Consider the following 24,859-nt stretch of genomic DNA (forward strand, 5'->3'; position numbering starts at 1 on the left):
TGGCAGGGGAAGCCCCGCCCCCACAGCCATCATGCACCTCCATGAACGATTCCCATAGGGAATGATAGGGGATTGATCCGTGGGTATCGAAGGCTCTGGGGGGGGGGGCTATTTTTTGAGTTAGAGGCGCCAAAATTTCAGTATAGCATCTAGTGCCTCTCCCCAAAATACCTCCCAGGTTTCAAAAGGATTGAACCAAGGGGTCCAATTCTATGAGCCCCAAAAGAAGGGGCTTCATTATTTCCTATGGAAGGAAGGCATTTTAAAAGGTGTGCTGTCCCTTTAAATGTGATGGCCAGAACTCCCTTGGAGTTCAATTATGCTTGTCACACCCTTGCTCCTGGCTCTGCCCCAATGTCTCCTAGCTTCACCCTCAAAGTCCCCAGATATTTCTTGAATTGGACTTGGCAACCCTAGTACCTAGCCACCACCTGGCAGAGGGCCCACCACTGACTGGAGATGCTGAGTCAGGCTCCCGAATGAGAACTTCTTGGAGGCAGTGTTAGAAGTACAGCTCCATAGAACTGAGATCCCCTCTAGACTCCCCTCCCCAGGGGTGGAATTCTAGCAGGAGCTCCTTTGCATATTAGGCCACTCCCCCTGATGTAGCCAATCCTCCAAGAGCTTACAAAAAAAGAGAGCTCTTGGAGGATTGGCTACATCAGGGGTGTGTGGCCTAATATGCAAAGGAGCTCCTGCTAGAATTCCACCCCTGTCCCTCCCAATAGGTCCTGGGGCTGCCAGCAACACTGCAGAGCCTCCTGCTTACGGCGCTGCAATTTTTGCATAATAATATTGTCCTGTATCCATCTATGAGTTTCCATGCGTGAAATAGTACCTGCCCCAACTTTCAGGCTTTTCTCCTAATGGAGACTTATATGGGTTAAATCTGATACCGTTGCAGGCCACAAAAGTGGTTCAAGCTGCTGCTACCGAACAGGTTCAGTTGTGTGAGCACGCACTGTAAGGCTTAACAACAAAATGTGACATGCTACCATTGTCATGATAAGGACATGGGGCAGGGCAAATAGGTATGTGAGAAAGTTGCGTTTCGCTTCACTCAACATAGAGGCAATGGGAAGGGCAGAGAAGAGAAACTGCGATGGCTGGGGGAACAGAGGGGTGGGCTTGGGGGTAAGTGGGAATATGACTGCAATTCAAGGGTCCATTTATGGGAGAAGGGAAAGATGATGAAGGCCCAGAAAAACTTGCCACTGCAATGGTTTAATTGGGGGGGGGGGTTGTAGCAGGAACTCCTTTGCATATTAGGCCACACACCCCTGATGTAGCTAATCCTCCAAGAGCTTACAGGGCTGTTATTATTTATTATTACTTATTACTTTAAATTTATATCCCGCTCTCTCTGCAAGCGGACTCAGGGCGGCCAACAATCAATTATATAATACAATTTAAAACCAATAAAATACATTTAAAACATTTTGTGGTGCTATACAACTTTGATACGGCGGGATCTTTAGGTTTTTTTCTGTTAGTAACCAGGCCAACTGTAAGCTCCAGGAGGATTGGCTACATCAGGGGTGTGTGGCCTAATATGCAAAGGCGTTCCTGCTACAAAAAATTAATTAAACCCTTCGGCATTTTGTCATAGCTCTCTCAGATACTTTCTGACAGTAAACAAGTCCCCATGAAACTTGAATTGTGGTGGCTCTCTGAAGACATTACCGATAGCTAAGGAGACGTGTCTCCAGGGACATCAGCGGACATGCGATGCCCCTTGCAAAACCAGCCGGGGATTAAAACAGGTTGTCTTCCTTGGAATCCGAGCCCCAGCTCCCAGTTTCCTTCTGGGCAGCAGGCTGACAAGCCCAGGTGCAAAACTAAACAGGACGTGGCAGGAGGCTGTCAACAGAGTTAATCCATTCCAGGATTTTAATTGAGCTACTTCCTGTTTTGCGTCTAAGTCATCCGATCTTGGCAAACAGAGGAGGAGGCCAGAAAAGCTAATAAAAGGAGATACCCTATTGTTTGCCCTGGCACAGGAATAAGCAGCGTCCTTAAGGGGAAAGAAAAATAAAAGCACGCTAATGTTTCAGACAGTGAGGAGGTGGCAGACGTGTCCTGTCACTAAGGGAGCACGAGGGGAAGATGCATTCGGGCCCAGCAGGGGTGTTGTGCTATGCAACACAGCTTCAGCAGCACTTTGTGGCCCACTTGCTTCAGGCCAGCGCAAATGGAACACTCTGCAGTTTTGTGGCACTGGGATTCAGGCTGTGCGCTTTTTGGCTGAAGCCAGTTGCTGTTTTCATCTCAAGGATACAGGAGTAAGCAAAAAGGGTAGGATTGCCGATCTCCAGGGAAAGGCCTGGAGGTATCCTGGATTTACCACTGATCTCCAGACTACAGAGATTAGTCTCCCTGCCTGTAAAAATTGGTTGGTTTCAAGGGTGAACTCAAACGTATGACACCTTGCTGAGGTCACGCCCTCCCCCAAATCCAACCCTCCCCTGGCTCCACTCCCGAATCTCCAGGATTTTCCCAACCCAGAGTTGGCAACCCTTCAAAGGGGGGAGGTAATGTGACTCAGTGGAAGAACATTTTGCATAGGACGCACGCGATCGGTTCACAAGGCGTCTGCTTTTTCGAGGTCTCTATTTCCTGCTCTTGTGGTTTCGCCAAATCAAGATTATAAGAAACTTACTGAGTGCACACCCCCTTTCAGGGCAGAAGAGAGTGCCATCATTACAAAAGGAGAGAGGAGTTGAGACTTGCCCGGCCTGGCCCAAATACCTCATGTCCTGTTTCGTTTGAGTTACTGATGACTTGGAAGCTTTAGCGAGTGTCAAGTGTTGGGAACCCCAGGAGATGGGAGCCTGGTACACCTTTGCTTTTGTCAGAGAGCCAGTTTGGTGTAGTGGTTAAGTGTGCTGACTCTTATCTGGGAGAACTGGGTTTGAGTCCCCACTCCTCCACTTGCACCTGCTGTAATGGCCCTGGGTCAGCCATAGCTCTGGCAGAGGTTGTCCTTGAAAGGGCAGACTCTTATCTGGAAGAGCCAAGTTTGATTCCCCACTCCTCCACTTGCACCTGCTGGGATGGCTTGGGTCAGCCATAGCTATCGCAGGAGTTGTCCTTGAAAGGGCAGCTGCTGTGAGCGAGGCCGGATGAAACCCTGTGGAGGCCCCTAGGCAGTCAAAATCTTGGGGGCCCCCTTGCAAATTATCTCAGAGTTGGAGCGGCTGCCCTGATGTCTGTGGCCCCTGCTGCAACCTGCAGGTACCGTCTCAAAAGCCCCTTTGACAAAGCTGCAGGGGAGAGGCAGAGAGAGGCAAACTTGTTGATTACACCAGCATCAGCTGCACCAGGCAAGTCGGGCAAAGAGCAGCTCAGTTGCTGGCTGTGCATGCAAGATGGGAGGGAAAAGCAGGGGGGAAACTAGGGAGAGAAGCTGGCCCGGGGCCCCTAAAGGCATGGGGGTCCATAGGTCAGTGCCTACTTGGCCTAATTGTTAATCTGGCCCTGGCTGTGAGAGCTCTCTCAGCCCCATCCACCTCACAGGGTGTCTGTTGTGGGGGGAGAAGATATAGGAGATTGTAAGCCGCTCTGGGACTCCGATTCAGAGAGAAGAGCGGGGTATAAATCTGGTCTTCTTCTTCTTCACCCACCCTTTCTGCTGGGCCAATTATAGGTACCATTCAAGGTTTGGTTTGGCACAAATGCGGAGCTGAGCATTCTCTAGGGAGCCGAATGTTCATTAGGTGCCATTTTTAAGGACGAAAGGGATTTTTAGGAAGCCAAATGACACTCCCCCCAGTTCTCAGCCAAAGTGTGCCCCTTCAGTGCCTGGCAGCTTCTTTTTGCAGCCTTTATCAGCTGCCCCACTGGCATTGTTCTTTTCTTTCTACATTGTCCACTTCTGTTTCTGCACACCAGGAGGCTGTTGTGCAGCTGATAAGACTCGCCTGTATGCTGATGGCAAACAAAGCTTATGCAAAGTAAGGGTTTGTCATGCCCCACAAGGCACAGGGTTTGAGAACAGGCTGATCTGGAAGGAGGGGAACTGATGTCTGAGAACCATGTGCATAAGAGTGGCCAGCCTTCAGGAGGTTGCTCGAGATCTGCTATTCCACTGATTTCCAGACTGCATAAACCAGGGGTGTCGAACCTGTTTGTTATGAGGGCTAGATCTGACATGAATTAGACCTTGTTGGGCCGAGCCATGTCAGGTTGGGCTGAGCCATGTCGGGCTGGGCCATGTGTGCACCTATTTAAGATTAGGTAGCAGAGATATAAATTTTATAAAGGACACAAACACAAATATATATATGTTTAAAAAAACTTCAAACATGCTTAAAATGTTAGCACTCATTGGTCTTAAAGATGCTTTCTTTGTATTTCTCCCGCGGGATCCAGGGAACTGGGCAAAGGAAGCGCTGGCTCTTTCCTTCCTTCCCCAGGGAACCAGGAGGGGGAGGAGCCTCAGCCAATAGAAGGAAGAAGGGCTTGTCTCAGTAGCTCTGATATGCAATTGAGAGAGCCTGGCAAAGCAAGATCTGCCTCCCCCCTTCCTCCCCAAGGGAGGAACCTCAGCCGATGGAGAAAACAGAGGTTTTGCGCTGTTGCTCCTGTGCTATTGAGCAAGCCTTGCAAAGCAAGCTGTGATGCAGAAGGAAGCAAGAGAGAGGGAGAAGGAAGCCGATGACAGCCAGTTGCTCGAGGGCCTGATAGGAGCCCTCTGAGGGCCCGAACTGCATGTTTGACACCCCAGACATAAACCATTTAAAACTTCAGTTTCAGTACTCCTGGAGAAAATGGCTTTGAAAGGTGGACTGCACTGCATTATACCCATCCAAGGTCCCTCCCCTCCATAAACTCCACTTTCTCAAGTTCAATCCTCAAATCAGATCTGGCAACACTAGCCTGCATATATGTGTTGGATGGACCATACATAAACAGTTTGAATGCTGGCTAAAGGGCAGTGGGGGGACCGATGCATTTCATGGAGTACAAAGCTTTTCCTGGAAGACTTCCCCCATGAAACTAAAGTCCATAAAACTCCACACAGACTGGTACCTGCATACCCTAGAGTCTCTTTATGTGAATCCTCCCACCATCGGCATTCGTGAACTGAGGCCCCGTTTCCGCGGCAGCCTGTTTGTGCAATACTAAATCCCTTTGGAACTGAAGAATGGTTCCCTCTTGCTTCGATTCTAAAAAGGCCTCCTTTTTCTTTGAGACTCTTTTTGGCTGGCAGCGTTTTGTTGTCGTTTGTAATTCTATTTTAAATTATTTACATTATTTCAGTTTTAAAGCTATTTTTTTTATTGCTCTTCCTCTCTTGTTTCAATCCACTTTGAATGCCCGCTAGAAAAGCAGGATGCAAATCTTTCAAAATAAACTTTAACCTGATTTTACTAGAGGAAGCGTTAGTTTTTTAGGGGTGCGCAGGAACCACACTTTATGCTTCGAACCACAAACCGAACCACAAATTGATACCAACCAGGAGATTGGTTTGCAAACTAAACTGGATTGTATGGGTTCGTGACCCTGCTTTTTGCTCCTTGCTGCATTTCGCTCAGACCAATACAAACAAAAGAGGCAGCTGTGCAGAAAGACACAAACAGCGAAGCCCCGAAAGGCACACATGACGCTGCAAAGACTTGTACACCAAAGACTTTTACAAAACCTTGATGTATTTATAAATGCATAACTCATTCGTGCTGACCTATTGGAAACACTTGGCACAATTCATACAGGGCTCTCTCTTTGTCTCACACAAACCCTTAAAGGTACATGAACACTGAGTTCTGGAAATTATTTCTACTGGCTCCGTAGAGTTCCCAGTGGTTGATTCAGAGTCCAAAAAAAGATCCAAAGTCCTGTTTAGTGGAGGTCTTGCGCGACAGGACACCGGTAAGACCCCGTTTCCTGGAATTGCTTCCTCAGGTGCATACGTGCTCCAAGCTACCTGTTCCAAGGGACAAATATTGCCAGTGGTCTGTGCTGAGCTCGAATCAAGCGGTGTATAAATATTGATGGCAATATTAGTCCCTTGGAACAGGTAGCTTGGAGCATGTATGCGCCTGAGGAAGCAGTTCTTCCTATGCAAAGGAGCTCCTGCTAGACTTCCACCCCTGATAATAAGAGATCATATAGGTGAATTAGAGCAGGAGAGGTTGATGTAATTAGACACCAGTCGCCACAAACAAAGGCCTTGGTGGTTGAAAAGTTTGTCAAATCTTAAAGAAGTCCAGAACAATGAAGCCCAGAAACAAGTATTTTTTTTGGAGGGGGGGACGTAGTTTAGTTTATTACAGTCTCAAGACCAGGATACACTGTAAACATAATTTAGAAAAGTAAAAGCAAACATAGTATACACAACTAGCGATCTAAATTTAAGGGGGGGGGGTTAAGAAAGAGCCCAATAAAAATTTAGAGGTTCTGGCGCTCCGCTCCTGTGAGCTCCTGTCCAAAATGAGACCTGATCTTACCTATTAGGAGACTTTTGGTGTGCTCTCCTGTTTTTAAAACTGAATAGGCATTGGTGGTACATTAGGACTCTATTTTTTTAAAGATTAGATCATATCAAGAAGGATATAGACAAGCTAGAACGAGTCCAGAGGAGGGTGACGAAGATGGCGAGGGGTCTGGAGACCAAGTCCTATGAGGAAAGGTTGAAGGAACTGGGGATGTTCAGCCTGGAGAGGAGGCGGCTGAGAGGTGATAGGATCACCATCTTCAAGTACTTGAAGGGCTGTCATATAGAGGATGGTGTGGAATTGTTTTCTGTGGCCAGAACCAATAGGTTGAAATTAAATCAAAAGAGTTTCCGGCTCAACATTAGGAAGAACTTCCTGATGGTTAGAGCAATTCCTCAGTGGAACAGGCTTCCTCGGGAGGTGGTGGGCTCTCCTTCCTTGGAGGTTTTTAAACAGAGGCTAGATGGCCATCTGACAGCAATGAAGATCCTGTGAATTTAGGGGAGAGGTGTTTGTGAGTTTCCTGCATTGTGCAGGGGGTTGGACTAGGTGACCCTAGAGGTCCCTTCCAACTCCATGATTCTATGTAAGACTGAGGCCAGCCCAACCCCTGGCCTCTACACAGCTGGTCTGCACTTGTTCAAGCCAAGATAACAAGAAGGGTGCTGACCTTGAATTTCCATCATGTATTGTGTAACATCCAATCTCTGCTGTAACTTCTTGGGTAAATTTCAAAATTCCTAAGTCTCACTTGACAAGAATTATTGGCAGATCAATCCACAGAGATTAGCAGGATTTAAGAAATACAGGACATTTTGTATTGGGCAGTTCTGAAATTGTTTCTTAAAGAGCAAAAAATTAAAATGTGCTCTGGGCCTATTAGAGATGCCTAAGAAAATAGCGGCTTGGAACAAAGACAGCTGGAATTAGGAGGCAAATTATACTCTTGGCTCACAGCTGCCCATCCAGTTCAACTTGTTTTGTTCGTTGTTTTGTGAAAGATCCAGTTCCTCAAAAATGATAACCTCTTCAGTAATTTTACTGTCCTTTTAAAAGAGGCCAGAAGAAAAGGAGAATTTGTGTGTAGCGGCTAAGAGTGCAAATCACACCCCTGCCACACAAGCCACCCTGTATCAGCAGCAGATTTGTACTATTGATAAAAAGGTAAAGGTTTGTGCAAGCACCAGTCGTTTCCGACTCTGGGGCGACGTCACATCACGACATTTTCATGGCAGGCTTTTTATGGGATGGTTTGCCATTGCCTTCCCCAGCCATCTACACTTCCCCGCACACCCCGCAGCAAGCTGGGTACTCATTTTACTGACCTCAGAAGGATGGAAGACCTAGTGAACCTTGAGTCGACTACTTGAACCCAGCTTCTGCCAGGATTGAACTCAGGTCATGAGCAGAAAGCCTGGACTGCAGTACTGCAGCTTTACCACTCTGTGCCATGGGGATCATATAATACTGATACACAGGGCCAACTCCAGGCTTTGAGAAGCCCTGGGCTGAGAGTTCCCAGGGTGCCCCTCTCCTCCTATGGTTCCCAGCCTCCCACTGAGGGTGTGGCTTCCCCTCAGTTTTGGGGGCCCCAACCTGTTGGCACAGAGCTAGCCAGTCGGGGGGATCCCTGCCTCTGAAGAGCTCCATCAGTGTCCAATGTGCCTGGCGCATTGACATCACTTCCAGGTGACATTATTTCGCCATGTGTGATTTGCACGCATGAGAAACGTACCCCGCCTGGAACCAGGTAAGACCTGGCAACCTTATCCCCTCGTCTCTCTAACCTGATAACAAAAATTAAGGTACAAGATAGCATAGGCTACATCGCCTTGCAGTTTTCTCTCAAGTATTTGGGTAAATTTGTACAAAACTAAGGCATTTATAATTTTAGAATTCCATAAATATGTCAAATATTGCAATTTCATATGCTATGTTATATATGATGCATTTTATGGTCTCCCCCACCCTGTGGTTTCAAAATTACCAGAAATATGGACCTCTGCTCCATATGTTTATCCAATCCCCTCTTGAAGCCATCTATACCTGTAGCTTCCACCACCTCCAATGGCAGTGAATTCTATGTGTCAAGCTCACACAACAGTGTGGCTGCTGACTGGCTAGCAATTGTAGTGCAGGCTGCCACTGTCAGTACGGTCTGCCAGCCCATTGGCTAAAACTCCCTGCTTCTACTATCACCTCTTGATGGGTGCTGGTAAGAGAAGACCTTCTCAGTCCCCTCTATTGATCCACTAGGTGGAAATTTCAACCAGTGAACTGGATGGGCCATTGGTCTGATCCAACATAGCTTCTCTTATGTTTTTAAGTTCTAAACCCTCCACCCCCTGGAAAAAAAGAAACCCACCCACCGAAAAGACTGGACAATACATTCTGTAAGAGTCTCTACCTTGGCCCCTGACTTTCCCAACCAGCATTTTGTGGAAGTGGGTCATTTTGTGGCACCTGCCCACCAGAAGCCTTGCCACTGCCTGTCTGTTCTCTTGTTCCGCCATATCCTGATGATGATGATACCACGAGAGCCAGTTTAGTGTAGTGGTTAAGTGCACGGACTCTTATCTGGGAGAACCGGGTTTGATTCTCCACTCCTCCACTTCCAGCTGCTGGAATGGCCTTGGGTCAGCCATAGCTCTCACAGAGTTGTCCATGAAAGGGCAGCTTCTGGGAGAGCTCTCTCAGCCCCACCTACCTCACAGGGTGTCTGTTGTGGGGGAGGAAGGTTAAGGAGATTGAAAGCCACTTTGAGACTCTTAGAGTGGAGTGCAGGATATAAATCCATAATCATAATCATCATCAATAACAACAAAATGAATATAGAAGACTTACGAAAATGCGAGGCAATAGAGGAGTGATGGTGATGTGCAATGTAGAAGGTGCCTTTGAAAGTTGCACAAAGCGAGGATTTTTTGCTAAGTGTAGAAACAGCCATGATTCCAGAGACAAGGAAGTAATATGCAAGCAGTACTCTGTCCAATCACTGAGTGAGAAACAAACTCATCCCTACCTTTCCTGGGAGGAGCCAGCACCTTTGACTTGACATGCTTTTGAATTGAATGTGAATATAAGATTTGCGTAATCCCAACACGAATATCTGACGAAGCCTCCGTGTGAAACGGCCAGCTCCAGCTTGCGGCCCCGTGATCAATTTATGGAATGGGGGTTCAGCTTCAATGCCACTGACAATCTCTGAAGAATGGCACTGGTTTTTGCCTCTAAATTTATGAAATGATTGCAGTGGAGACAATGGTATTATGAACTGCTGATTCTGTCGTCTCCTGGTTTCATCGGGAGTTCATCGGGTCAAAGTACAAATTGTACAAAAGTACAAAGTACAACGGATCAGAGTTGTCCACTGTGATGGTGACAAACAGTATGGACTGTCTGCCAGAGTCTCAAGGCGGCAGGAGGAAGGTGGTGGGCCTAGCTTGTCTGGGAAATTATAGTTTTTTGTACACAAATGCTAGAAGTGTTCAAAGTAAAATTGGTGAATTGGAATGTTTAGTGTTGGGAGAAAACATAGACATTGTGGGAATTTCAGAAACTTGGTGGAATGAGGAGAATCAGTGGGACACGGTGATTCCTGGATATAAGCTATATCGGAAGGATAGGGAGGGAAGGGCTGGAGGTGGGGTGGCTCTGTATGTCAGAGAGGATATACGGTCCAGAGGAGATTCGGCAAATTACAGGCCAGTCAGTCTGACTTCAATACCGGGAAAGTTGGTAGAAACCATTATCAAGGACAGAATGAGTAGGCACATTGATGAACACGGGTTATTGAGGAAGACTCAGCATGGGTTCTGCAAGGGAAGATCTTGCCTCGCTAACCTGTTACATTTCTTTGAGGGGGTGAACAAACATGTGGACAAAGGAGACCCGATAGATGTTGTTTACCTTGACTTCCTGAAAGCTTTTGATAAAGTTCCTCATCAAAGGCTCCTTAGAAAGCTTGAGAGTCATGGAGTAAAAGGACAGGTCCTATTGTGGATCAAAAACTGGCTGAGTAATAGGAAGCAGAGAGTGAGTATAAATGGGCAGTCTTCGCAGTGGAGGATGGTAAGCAGTGGGGTGCCGCAGGGCTCGGTACTGGGTCCCATGCTCTTTAACTTGTTCATAAATGATTGGTGAAACAATCTAGTACAGCTCTTTGCCTACTGTTCTGGTTTTCCCTTTTCATGTCTCAATTAGCACTGGAAACCATTTAAATGAAATCCCCTCACTCCACTCACTTCTGAAGTCTAAAGTGGTTCAGTCAGTTCCATCATTTCTGGACTGTACCACTTAATATTACTACATGTGTAGTCTGGCCACATGGACTGGCATTTTTACATGCTTATTTAATCAAGGATAACAACAGTTATTGGGTTAGATCCTGCTTAATCTTGCTGTGGTGGGAGGGAACAATTTTCACCAGGTCCACAGATTTCTGATTCCTCCTCTCATGCTTTTCATGGGTGTTCCCCTCCCACAGAAATGGCATTGGGGGACATGAGGGCCTGTAGCAGGAAGCAGGATGACACTAAATTGTTCAGGGTGGTGAGAATCAGAGAGGATTGTGAGGAACTCCAAAGGGATCTGTTGAGGCTGGGTGAGTGGGCGTCAACATGGCAGATGCGGTTCAATGTGGCCAAGTGCAAAGTAATGCACATTGGGGCCAAGAATCCCAGCTACAAATACAAGTTGATGGGGTGTGAACTGGCAGAGACTGACCAAGAGAGAGATCTTGGGGTCGTGGTAGATAACTCACTGAAAATGTCAAGACAGTGTGCGTTTGCAATAAAAAAGGCCAACGCCATGCTGGGAATTATTAGGAAGGGAATTGAAAACAAATCAGCCAGTATCGTAATGCCCCTGTATAAATCGATGGTGCGGTCTCATTTGGAGTACTGTGTGCAGTTCTGGTCGCTGCACCTCAAAAAGGATATTATAGCATTGGAGAAAGTCCAAAAAAGGGCAACTAGAATGATTAAAGGGCTGGAACACTTTCCCTATAAAGCAAGGTTGAAACGCTTGGGACTCTTTAGCTTGGAGAAACGTCGACTGCGGGGTGATATGATAGAGGTTTACAAGATAATGCATGGGATGGAGAAAGTAGAGAAAGAAGTACTTTTCTCCCTTTCTCACAATACAAGAACTCGTGGGCATTCGATGAAATTGCTGAGCAGACAGGTTAAAACGGATAAAAGGAAGTACTTCTTCACCCAAAGGGTGATTAACATGTGGAATTCACTGCCACAGGAGGTGGTGGCGGCCACAAGCATAGCCATCTTCAAGAGGGGTTTAGATAAAAATATGGAGCAGAGGTCCATCAGTGGCTATTAGCCACAGTGTGTGTGTGTGTGTGTGTGTGTATATATATTTATAAGGTTTTTTGCCACTGTGTGACACAGAGTGTTGGACTGGATGGGCCATTGGCCTGATCTAACATGGGTTCTCTTATGTTCTTATGTATGAACAAACATATTGAATCATTTTTAATGTTTATATTGCACTATTCTTGAATTTTTCATCATTATAATTCTTTAAATTGATTACATTATTGTTGCCAGTAATTTGCAGCCGTGTACCTTTGGGTTCATTGTGTACTAGCTCCTCCTAAGAAGCCTGACCAAAAGGACAGGTTCAAAGATACTCTTCTTCATATTTCTGTCACAGATGCCAAGAGGAGGTGCAAAACAGCTGCTAAATAATGCCATAATGATGTGTCTGATCACCCAATTATATGCACAATGTGCAAACTAAACTTCCTGGACTGATTCAATTGGAAAATCTCTTTTCTTTCTTTTTTTATACCCTACCAGTCTCCCCAGTGGAGACCCAAAGTGGCTTATGTAATTCTTCTCTCCTTTATTCTCACAACAACCCTTTGAGGAAGGTTAGGCTGAGAGTGTGTAACTGGCCTGAGCTCACCTAGCAAGCTTCCACGGCAGAGGGGGGGGGGATTCGAACTAGGTTCTTCCAGATCCTAGTCTGATACTCAAACCACTACACCACACTGTCTTTCTATATGGTAGGGTAAATGGTAACCTTATTGGTAATGGAAACCTTTGTGAGATCATCAGAGATTGGAGTTTGTCTCCGGCTGGTTATTCCCACCCGGCTGCCCTTTTGAAATTTAGTTCCAATGTTATTGTATGGGAAATTGCAAACTGTTTAAATGCAATTGCAAACGCAATTAGTAGCTGGCCATTTTTCCCTCTCAGAAAGAAAGAAAGCAGAGAGTAGAAGATAACTCCTCTGCTGTTCCTTTGGGGCCTCGAGCAAATATATTCTTGAGGAAAATTCTGTGTTAGCCTGTTATGGTGAAGACACCGGAACGTGCTGTGAATGAACAGATTTACTGTGGCATAAGCTTATAACACAAGACATTTGTTAAGTTTTTAAGGTGTCACCAGATCCCTTATGAAAAAACAAGATATATGGCATGGAAGAGAAAAATCAGATGCCGTTGGAGCATCGGGGTCCAAACTGAACACAATTTGGAGATCTTTGACTGGATTCCGGATGTACAATTTAGCCTCCAACACAATCGATGGGAGGAACCTGATACGTGTCAGATCTGTGGTGCTGGGAAACATTAAAAAGTACCATTTGTGGTACTTTACCCTTCACAAATTCTTGTAGTCTTGACAAGGAAAACTGACTTTTATTTTTTTTTTCCTAACCAGGGCAAAAAGCAACCTGATTTACACATGGTAGGGGGCGGGGGGGAAGAGTTTAAAAAAAAATTCCTCAGTGCCATGGTCCCAATTCATATCGCCAGTTTGGTGTAGTGGTTAAGTGTGCAGACTCTTATCTGGAACCTGATTTGATTCCTTACTTCTCCACTTGCAGCTGCTGGAATGGCCTTGGGTTAGCCATAGCTATCACAGGAGTTGTCCTTGAAAAGGCAGCTGCTGGGAGAGCCCTCTCAGCCCCACCCACATCACAGGGAGCCTGTTGTGGTGGGAGAGAAGATATAGGAGATTGTAAGCCGCTCTGAGTCTCTGATTCAGAGAGAAGGGCGAGTTATAAATCTGCAGTTGTCTTCTTCTTCTCCCCACCCTAGCTTTAGGGTTAAATTTCACAGCGGGGAATCCAGTTGCAGATAAGCAGAGCCATGGACATGGGACCCTGATATTTAATGAAAGAGAACACAAAATTCCGTTTAAAAAAATTGTAGCCCTCAACCGTTCTCATAATTATAACTCCAGATTCCAGGAATCAACCGACCCAGCGGTTAACCCTTCTGTTTCAAATATCTGTGGTGTCCCTCCCTCACAAAACTAATTAGTCCGGCAGTTGGGCAATGCAGATCAGGGGTCCCATAATATTTTGGCTGGGGTTTTATTGGCCTGCCTCGGTGTTCATATGAATCACCCCTCTTGTTCCTGCCCACAAAGGAACACTGATAACAAGGTGCCAAATGCAGGCTGGCAGAACTGGATTCGAGCCAAACTTTACCTCACAAAAAGCCACTATATTCTCTTTCATCATGTCAAATTTGTTCTCTCTCTCACATACTTGTCATATATTTTCAAGCAAATTACAAGGAAAGAGTGGGTGTTTTTTTGCTGGGATAAGAACAGGACTTCAGACGTATCACTCGTGCCCTTCAGTGTTCCCTCAGGAAGTGTATTATTTCTTTATTCTTATTCCTAGTCTGCCTTTCTCATTAACCTCAAAGCAGATTACAAAATAAAGGTAAAGGTAATCCTCTGTGCAAGCACCAGTCGTTTCCGACTCTGGGGTGACGTTGCTTTCACAACGTTTTCATGGCAGACTTTTTTACAGGGTGGTTTGCCATTGCCTTCCCCAGTCATTTACACTCCCCCCCCCCCAGTAAGCTAGGTACTTATTTTACCCACCTTGGAAGGATGGAAGGCTGAGTCAACCTGGAGCCGGCTACTTGAACCCAGCTTCCGCCAGGATTGAACTCAGGTCGTGAGCATAGCTTGGACTGCAGTACTACAGCTTTACCACTCTGCACCACGGGCTCTTAGATTACAAAATATATTGATAATTCAACCAAACTTCAGAGTTTCCTGATAAACAAAACAATGCAATGGGATTGCGACTGAAGAACCAGGGGGGGAAATGCAAGCAAACAAAAAGCTATCTAAGGAGACAAATGCTGGGAAAAAGTAGTCTCCCTTGAGATATTTACGTGTTTCTATGTACATGATGTGATTTTTATTGCTCAGCCAATGGTTGGCTCCACTGAGCAGTCTGAGGATATGAAAACAGCATGGGGTGGGTGGGCTACAAACTCTTCTCCCTGCCTGCTGTGGTCATAAACAGAAAAGAGCCAATGTGCTTTCGAGAGGCACAAAACTCCCATTGCACATGTGAAGCAGAGGTCTTGCGTTGTTCCCCTACAAACACAAGGACTTTGTGATGCGTAGATGAAGTCTCAGACTACATCTGTGAGGCCTTGTTCAAATCTTCAGGGCCATACATAAGCTGTGCAGGCATTCTTGGAGTGGGGCCATGGCTCCTTCAGAAAATATTTTCTTCCCGGAGAGCTGGTGTCTGTCTCAGCTGACAGAATTGAGTCAGACAGATCTGACACGTGTTCAATACATGTTCAATACGGTATACATGTTCAACATAAAAATCTTGCAGAGCAGAGATTCCTGAGGGGGAAATAAATACTGATAGGGCTTTTTTTGTAGCAGGAACTCCTTTGCATATTAGGCCACACCCCTCTTATGTAGCCAATCCTCCAAGGGCTGACAGTAGGCCCTGTAATAAGAGCTCTATAGGTTCTTGGAAGATTGGCTACAAAAGAGGGGTGTGGCTTAATATGCAAAGGAGTTCCTGCTATAAAAAAAGCCCTGCTGATATATTTATACCGTAAGTTGTAGTTCAAATGAAGCCTGAATTCTCCTTAGAAGTTAAAAAAAAAAAACTAAACTGAGGCTATTGTACTTTGGTTGCATCTTGAGAAGACACGCCTCCCCGGAAAAGACAATCATGCTTGGAAAAGCTGAAGGCGGCAGGAAAAGAGGAAGACCCAGCATGAGATGGTTTGACTCAATGAAGGAAGCCATAAGGGCCCTCACTCTGCAAGACCTGAGCATGGCTCTTAACGACAGAATGTTTTGGAGGTTGTTAATTCATAATGTTGACTAGGGCTGTCAAGTTCCTGGGCCGGGCAGGGGTTCTCCCACCCTGGAGGTTCCCAACGCATTGGCCCACATTGGGCCATCGGGGGGGAATCCTCCCCCAACATCACAGGCGCAATGATGTCACTCTGAAGTGATGACATCGCGCAGGCGATGTCACACGCCGGTCGCTCTAGGGGCATCCAAGAAAACTCTATGGTTTTCCCAGATGCTTTAGCAGTTTGGGAGGAAAACTTCACGTACCATAGAGTTTTCCTCCCAAATTGCTAGAGTGTCCAGGAAAACCCATAGAGTTTTCCCAGATGCTCCTAGAGGGGCCGGTGCTATGACATCACTTTGAGTGATGTTAGAGTACTGTGCGCATCACACACAAGCATAAACAGTCCCCCACCAGAGTTCGCGGGGGACTTGACAACCCTAATGTTGATGTAAGCTGGAAGTGACTTGATGGCACATAACACATCATACTATAAGCTGAAAGCCAAGAATTAGGAAGAACACAGATGTATACATCTGGAGAGGTCAGCCTCTTATGATTGGCATAGCCCTTTTTGCAAAGATACAAACACTTCCCAACAAAATTAAGTCCAGGAACGGCTGGTTCCTCCTGTTTCCACAAGAAGCTGACAGAACAGAGTGATAATTGAACAGTTCTTGTGGCAGTTATGAAATCACTCCAAAGTTTCCTGAAAGCATTGCCCTCATTATGAACGAGTTTCATTTGTCCTCAGTGACATTGTACTGTAGCCAACTCTCATTGACTGCATGAGAATCTTATTGGCCTTTATCCAACCAGTCCACTAAGCAGAGTTGGAAGCCTTTCTATGGCTGGACTTCTTCCAGCTTCATGTCGGATTCTGTCCGCTTCTTCTAGCCCCTCTTCTTTCAAATTTTCTAGTTTACTGAACTCTATAACTTTTTTTCTTGGACATGTCAACAAGCTCAGGCTCCAGTTTAGCCTACAACATCCTAACCTATAGATTCAGGCTACTTGTCTGGGAATAACTGTACCTTGTTGATGGTTACTTTTCTACAGAAATATTAGCTGAATACAAGAGTGAAATTCTAGCAGGAGCTCCTTTGCATATTAGGCCACACACCCCTAATGTAGCCAATCCTCCAAGAGCTTAAAAGGCTCTTTTTTGTAAGCTCACAAGGAATGGCTACATCAGGGGGTGTGTGGCCTAATATGCAAAGGGGCTCCTGCTAGAATTCCACCCCTGGCTGAATATAAACTTTTCACCAAACCTATCTGTTAAATATGAGTTAAAGAGACACAGAGAGAATTCATTCGCTGAATGCTGATTACCTAGCACTGGTACAATATTGGGTGCGACTGATGTATTAAATGTATTATGATAAAGCAAGTATACTGCACTAGGTACGTTCATTCAATTACCATTCTGTATTTCATATTTATTTTAAAACACAAAAGGGGAATAACCCCCTCAAAAAACCAAAATGGAACATCTCATTTACGATGCACCACAAAGGTTTTTTTTAAGTTAATAATCACATTGGGATTGCAAATGGACTCTAAACAGACTTATAGAAGAAGATGAAGATATTGAAGAAGATATTGGATTTATATCCCGCCCTCCACTCCGAAGAGTCTCAGAGCGGCTCACAATCTCCTTTACCTTCCTCCCCCACAACAGACACCCTGTGAGGTGGGTGGGGCTGGAGAGGGCTCTCACAGAAGTTGCCCTTTCAAGGACAACCTCTGCCAGGGCTATGGCTGACCCAAGGCCATTCCAGCAGGTGCAAGTGGAGGAGTGGGGAATCAAACCCAGTTCTCCCAGATAAGAGTCCGCACACTTAACCACTACACCAAACTGGGACAATACAGTCTGTAAGCTCTTAGATGCACTTGGATTGATGTCTTTGAGGCCGGAATATATAGGTGATTTTACACCATACGTAAATTATTGTATGTGTGTTCATTCATGTTACAGAAACAGCCTGTCAGGCTCATCCTGACAGTGTCCATTAAAGCCAGAAGCCATTGAAATAAGCAGGGAGAGGGGGGGGGGAAAACACTCTTGGATCTTACCGCTAACGACCCAGTACTTACAACTTGCATCGCTCTGTTTTTTCCTAATCGAAACTCGAAGTAGATCTGGCCCTTCTAAGTCTTCTTGAAACCGCTTGGCCTTCGCTTCATGGAACCATTCCCCAGTCACACATTTCTTCTTCTCATCCGTAAGTGAGCCCTGCAATCGCCTGGAGAGAAAGTGAACAAAACCAGGCTCACAGCTGCTTTAAGGATCTGCTTTAAGGACCGCCATAAGATGGCTGTGATGCGATGGGAAAGACAAAGAACATAGGCCAGATGTTTGAGACAGGTAGGATACCTCTCTTTTTTTACACCTGCTCTTACAATTGTTGAGGTGGTCGAGGCCTACAGCGGCCATTTTGGACTACGCTACTTTCAGAAGCCTGCCAGCCTGCTGGGAGTAGCAACTATCAGCAAAGGGATCAACGACTCCTATTCCTGTAAGGCTTGGAGTGTCAATATGCTCTGACTTCTTGCAGGCTGCCCAGTGGAAGGAGACAGAAAAGGGGATGCTTCTTCCTCAACCTTCACGGAAAGTATCAAACAGAAAATGATCAATGGTTGCTAAGCCTAAGCACTCTGTTTAATTGATCTTTGACAATTTGAACCTTGCTTTTTGTATTGTGTATTGTGCTTGGAAAATTGACTCTTGGATTTGGATTCTTTGATGACTTTGTGTGTCTTGATAGTAATTTATAATATAATTCAGTCTGTATAATTCATTTTGAGGGTGGTTCTCTTTCTAAACGTTTCACTTCCATTCCTGCACTATTGCAGTATTTCTCTGGTTTTGATTCATTGTCTTCATATATTGTAATCAGTGTTCCCTCTAAGCTGAATTAGTGCGAGCTAGCTCACAGATTTTTAGCCTCCAGCTCACACGTTTTTGTCTTAGCTCAGGAAAAATGGCCCCAGAGCAAACCAATTTATGCAGCAGCTCCCAACTTTAATGCCAGTAGTTCACAAAGTAGAATTTTTGCTCGCAAGACTCTGCAGCTTAGAGGGAACACTGACTGTAATCTCTCTCAGTTTTAAGTTTTATAGTTCAGGTTTTGATTTTTTGAAACCATGGCTTATTTTATTATTCCCAGTTGGTTGGTATGTGTTTAAAGCCACTGCTTGTGCAATTATTTGTTTCTGTTCTTATTATTGGGTTTCGTTTTATGACTGCTACTGCTTTTATTAGAGTGGGATGTTGCGAATGCAAGAGACAGGAGTCCCAAATACGTAGAAGCTGTGGGTTCTGCTGGAATTTTGACAACCAGGAGAGGGTACCCAACAAAATGGTTGCCTAGTAGGGGTCTGTTAGGGTTGCCAACTCCAGACTCGGATATTCCTGGAGATTTGCTGGTAGAGCTTGGGGACGACAGGGGGTGTCTGGGGAGAGCGAACATCTGTGGGGTGTAATGCCATACAGCAGGGGTGGCCAACGGTAGCTCTCCAGATGTTTTTTGCCTACAACTCCCATCAGCCCCAACCAGCATGGCCAATGGCTGGGGCTGATGGGAGCTGTAGGCAAAAAAACATCTGGAGAGCTACCGTTGGCCACCCCTGCTATACAGTGCACCTCCCGGGGGGAGTAATCTCGGTATTCTGGAGATCAACTGTAATTCCAGGATATTTCCATCCTCCACCTGGAGGTTGGCAACCCTGCTCTGTCAATCATAAATTAACTGTCATGGGGGCTGGGGCCAATAACAAAAAGTTGGGTGGTCCCAGGGCTTTTTTTGTAGCAGGAACTCCTTTGCATATTGGGCCACACACCCCTGATGTAGCCAATCCTTTACAAGCTTACAGGGCTCTTAGTACAGGGCCTACTGGAAGCTCCAGGAAGATTGGCTGTATCAGGGACATATGGCCTCATATGCAAAGGAGTTCCTGCTACAAAAAAAGCCCTGGGTGGTCCCAAGCTGAATGTCTTCCTGCAACATTGCATGTGCTCACATTAGGGTTGCTGGGTCCTTCTTCATCATAGGTGAGGGCTTTGGGGGATGTTTCTAGTAGGGGCGGGGATGTCTCCAATGTGATGATGTCACACAGAAGTGACATCATCACGATGGAGACCAGTGCCTTGCATGCTTGAACTCCATGCAGCAAATTTGCCAATTGGAGTTCAGGCGCACATCTCCTCCCCCCCACCTCACTTCTTGCAAAAAGCATTTAAAGGGTCCCTTTACCTGCTTTTTACAAGAAGCGGTGGCTGCACACACTTGCACTCCAAGTGGTGAATTTGCTGCTCGGAGTTCAGGAGCACCCCTCTGCTTCTTGCAAAAAGCATTTAAAGATTTCCTTTAATTTGTCACTTGGAGTTCAGGTGTGCAGCCACTGGCCACCCCTCTCTCTCCCTTCCTACAAGATTTAAAGCAGCGGTCCCCAACCTTTTCAGCACCAGGGAATGGTTTTGTGGAAGACAATTTTTCCACAATCCGGGGTGGGGTGTGTGTGTGTGTGGGGGGGTGACGGCATGGTTTCAGGATGATACAGTTGTACACTTTATTTTGATGTGGTGGTTAAGTGTGCGGACTCTTATCTGGAAAAACCGGGTTCGATTCCCCATTCCTCCACTTGCACCTGCTAGCGTGGCCTTGGGTCAGCCATAGCTCTTGCACGAGTTGTCCTTGAAAGGGCAGCTTCTGGGAGAGCCCTCTCAGTCCCACCTACCTCACAGGGTGTCTGTTGTGGGGGAGGAAGATAAAGGAGATTGTGAGATGCTTTGAGATTTGGAGTGGAGAGCGAAATATAAATCTAATGTCTTCTTCTTATTATTATTACCACATTGTAATATATAATGAAATAATTATACAACTTACGGCCTGGTTGCTAACAGACCATGGACCGGTACTGGCCCACAGACGGGGGGCTGGGGACCCCAATCAGCTGGAGGGCCCTTTAAATCTCACAAGAGGGGGCAGAAGGGGTGGGACTTCCTCTGCTGGCTAACTGGCTGCCGGTGGGCAGGAGCTTGTTAAACTGGGGGATCCCCCCGCTTCCACCTGGGGACTGGCATCCTTAGCTCACATTCCTCCATTTTTACTCTTGTTTCGGTTGGAAGTGGAGGACTGTGAAGTGCTCCTTTGTAGTAGGGTTACCAGGTCCCCCCAGCCACTGGTGGAGGATGGGGGTATGTCTGCCAGATGCAGGTTGGGAAACTCCTGGAGATTTGAGGATGGAGCCTGGGGTGGATACAGACCTCAGTGAGGTACAATGCCAGCAAGGCTGCCCTCCAAAGCAACCATTTTCTCTAGGGGAACTTATGTCTGTAGTCTGGAGATAAGCTGTAATTCCGGAGGATCCCCAGGTCCCACCTGGTGGCTGGCATCCCTACTTTGGACAGAACACAATGATGCTTCAGAGGGGGCAGTAGAGCGAACAGGGCTAGAAAGGTCTATTCCTGTACCCTTCCTCTTTCTTTGCTCTGATGCTGTCTTTGTCTACCCAGAATGCCACTCTCAGGGGTTTCTTCCTTTTGGTAACCTCCTTCTCTTCCTACTTCTCTCTCTATCTGCCTGCCGTAAGGGCAAGCGGTGTTCTCCTCAACCTCTCTCCATCCTAGGTTAGATAGACAGCTAGAACCTTTCACTTTGTCTTTCCTATCCAGTACGAAGTTCCTTCACAAGAAAGGATTCCTATTTCATTTCTAAAGCAACAGACCTAATCTCTGGACTTTGCTCCATAAGCATCATTTCCCTTCTGAACTGCAAACCGAACCCTAGGCTAACATCCCTATTGTGAATATTGTATGTGCCTTGGGGCTGAGAGTTGTCATTTCTGTTCTCTTACAAACCTTTGTAAAATTCTACGTAGACTGATGGAACTCCATGTATGTACTTATAAAAGAAACCACATTTTACTGGGAAGCAGGGCTTTTTTTGCAGCAGGAACTCCTTTGCATGTTAGGCCACACACCCCTGCTGTAGCCAATTCTCCTGGAGCTTACCGTAGGCCCTGTACTAACAGCCCTGTAAACACTTGGAGGATTGGCTACATCATGGGGGCGTGACCTAAGATGCAAAGGAGTTCTTGCTACAAAAACAGCCCTGATGGGAAGGCTTCTTGAGCGAACCGACTGTGGAAAATTAGCACTCATAATATTTCACAATCGATCCCCTATGCGAGTCTGTTGGTTGACTGCAACCCGCCTCTCAGAACCTGCAAAGACTTCGCGATGGAACCAGCCCTCCTACCTGATCCGATCGCCATCTTTCCTCTTGAGCTCCGCATCCCTCTGCAGCACCTGTAACAGCTTTTCGTACTCCTCGTCGGTCAGAAAGCTCAGGTCCAGCATCTTCCCTGTGGTGCTCTAGCAGATCAGAAGAAGCTCCTGTGGCACGGAGGCCATCGAGTCGTGAACGGAGGATGCTGTCACAAAGTCTGAAGGAGAAGGCACCGGGAACAGCAGGAGATAGTTCACACTAGCGTGGTTTGGAAAAGGCGTCTTTGTAGGACCCCGGCTTGAACCTCCAAATACAGGCCTCTTCTTCTGTGACTCAGACTTTTCTCTGGCATGCCCATGTGAAACAAAGCATTCCCACCATGGAGGGATGCCTTCCACTGACTGCACGCACAGGTGGAACTATGAATGGCCCAGTCCAAAGCACCCAGAAGTGAAGACGGCCGGCGGCTGGCATTGGAGAGGATCGAATTGGTTGGCCCTGAGGCAGCCGCCCACTACTCCTGTCTGCCCGCCTGGTTCAAGTGCTCCTGCAAAAGAGAAAGAATGAAAAACCACACCGAGATGCCTTCTGAGATAAAGCCGATATGTGGAGATTGCCTGTGTACATTGGGGATGTTTACTTGTGCCGGAGCACATGACTGCAAGCAAGCCACACTGCTGAGACACCGGGAGTTCTTTCCGGGCTAGCAGGTTGACACTGCGATATGATCTTTCACTTGTCCATTGTGCGGGGAGAAAAAGGTGACGAGAGAGCACAGCAAAATGGATTTCATGTTTGGTGGAAGAAACGCAGATCGGAAAAGTCAGTTCCCCCCAATCTGCCCAGTTTATGAGAGGACAATAAGGGAATTTGCTTTCTGTGAGGCTTCCTCCTCCAAGCTGCCTGACTGGGCAAAGCCATGACAATGTGTTTAGAAACATGTCGCAGCAACTTGGGCTACAATGTCCAGGGGAGGCCAAACTGTGGCTTGGGAGCCACATGTGGCTCTTTCACATATATTTTGTGGCTCTCAAAGTCCCAACCGCCCGTTCAGTCAGCTTGGCGAAGGCGTGTCTCTCTTTAAATCACTTCTCCAAGCCAAGCCAGATAGTGGTTTGGAGAACTGAATCTAAAGTTAAAGTTGCTTTCTTTCCACCTCCCTCCCCTCATGTATTTGTTTCCCTCCCTCCCTTCTATTCATACATCCAACTTGTGGCTCTCAAACATCTGATGTTCATGGAGAGCCAGTTTGGTGTAGTGGTTAAGTGTGCGGGCTCTTATCTGGAAGAACCGGGTTTGATTCTCCACTCCTCCACTTGCACCTGCTAGCATGGCCTTGGGTCAGCCATAGCTCTGGCAGAGGTTGTCCTTGAAAGGGCAGCTGCTGTGAGAGCCCTCTTAGACCCACCCACCTCACAGGGTGTCTGTTGTGGGGGAGGGAGGTAAAGGAGATTGTGAGCCGCTCTGAGACTCTTCGGAGTGGTGGGCGGGATATAAATCCAGTATCTTCTTGTGGCTCACAAACATTTGACGTTCATGTCTTGTGTCTCTCAACCATCTGACGTTTATTCTATATGGCTCCTACGTTAAGCAAGTTTGGCCACCCTTGCCCTATAGTATTTCTACCCACTGAAGACTTCAGTCTTCAAATTATGTTTACCCCTGAATTGTAAAAAGAATACGGGTATGCCATCCAGTAAGGGGTAAAAACAGCTTTTAAGGTCGCCACCCTCCAGATGGATCCTGAGGGATTTCTGGGAATCACAAGATCTCCAGACTACAGTGTTCAGTCCCCTGGGAGACAAACGGCTGGTGTTGAGGGTGGTCTCTATGGCATTATACCCCACTAAGGTCCTCCCCCTCCCCCAAACCCAACCTTCCCAGGCTCCACCCCCAAATCTCCAGGAATTTTCCAGCCCACTATTGGCAACTCAATTGGAGATGACAATTTTTGAGGGGATTGGGACTAGAAATGGGGAGCAGCATAGGCAGAAGTGTTAAAAGCCACCCCCTTCCAGTTTCCCTCATGAAATTACAGTCCCAGCAACTACAATCTGTAAAATTATCATCTTTATTTAGGATATTCCTATGCTGTCTCTTCGGAGTCCTGCTCAAGGCAGCTTCCAATTAAAATAATGTAAGAAGATAAAACAACAAGCCATTAAAAACAAGCCCAGGGACATAAACAACACGACACACAAACCAGCCCTCAGACCAGAAGCCCATGAAAAACCTGAAAAGATAAAAAGGTAAAGATAGGCCCCTGTGCAAGCACCAATCGTTTCCGACTCTGGGGTGACGTTGCTTTCATAACGTTTTCACAGCAGACTTTTTACGGGGTGGTTTGCCATTGCCTTCCCCAGTCATCTACACTTTCCCCCCGGCAAGCTGGGTACTCATTTTACCAACCTAAGAAGGATGGAAGGCTGAGTCAACCTGAGCCAGCTACCTGAAACCAGCTTTTGCTGGGATTGAACTCAGGCCGTGAGCAGAGGGCTCCGACTGCAGTACTGCAGCTTTACTACTGCCCAGTATTTAAAATTCCATTCACAGGCAAGGTGCCTGAACAGGTGGTGCCTTCACAGTTTCAGGAAGTCTTGGAGATGAATAATGCAGGCTCGTTTCAATCTGGATGCAGGCCAAGTTTCAGGATGGAAATGGGCCGACTAGGGTTGCCAAGCCCCAGGTGGGGAACAGGGAAATACCATGATACAATAACAGAACCACTAATAACAATTTATACCCAATTTATCAAATTTAAATAAGGTGATATTAACACCCAACATGTATATTTTGCTACCACTGGGTAAGGAATTTTCATAACAACTTATCCAATACAACTGAGCACACATAAAAATATGGAGCACAGGTCCATCAGTGGCTATTAGCCACAGTGTATGTGTGTATATAAAATTTTTTGCCACTGTGTGACACAGAGTGTTGGACTTGATGGGCCGTTGGCCTGATCCAGCATGGCTTCTCTTATGTTCTTATGTTCACATGAAACCTTATATGAAACTTACTTCAAGATGAAGAAGATATTGGATTTATATCCCGTCCTCCACTCCTAAGAGTCTCAGAGCGGCTCAT

At 46.3% G+C, this 24,859-nt stretch overlaps 1 protein-coding gene across 1 annotated transcript in view; it reads right to left on the minus strand.

Annotated features, from left to right (window-relative positions):
* The window catches only part of LOC132579470 (synaptotagmin-like protein 2), a 72,108-nt gene extending 50,144 nt beyond the window's left edge, over positions 1-21,964 (minus strand). Inside the window, exons 1-2 of the mRNA XM_060249850.1 lie at positions 21,800-21,964; positions 17,634-17,782 (exon numbers count right to left, since the gene is read on the minus strand). Coding sequence (XP_060105833.1) covers positions 17,634-17,782; positions 21,800-21,900 — 250 coding nt within the window. The 5' untranslated portion in view covers positions 21,901-21,964. The remainder of the gene's footprint in view (positions 1-17,633; positions 17,783-21,799) is intronic.
* Positions 21,965-24,859: the final 2,895 nt, after the last annotated feature.

This window comes from Heteronotia binoei, chromosome 11 (genome assembly GCF_032191835.1).
Source record: "Heteronotia binoei isolate CCM8104 ecotype False Entrance Well chromosome 11, APGP_CSIRO_Hbin_v1, whole genome shotgun sequence".
In the NCBI taxonomy this organism is placed as follows: domain Eukaryota; kingdom Metazoa; phylum Chordata; class Lepidosauria; order Squamata; family Gekkonidae; genus Heteronotia; species Heteronotia binoei.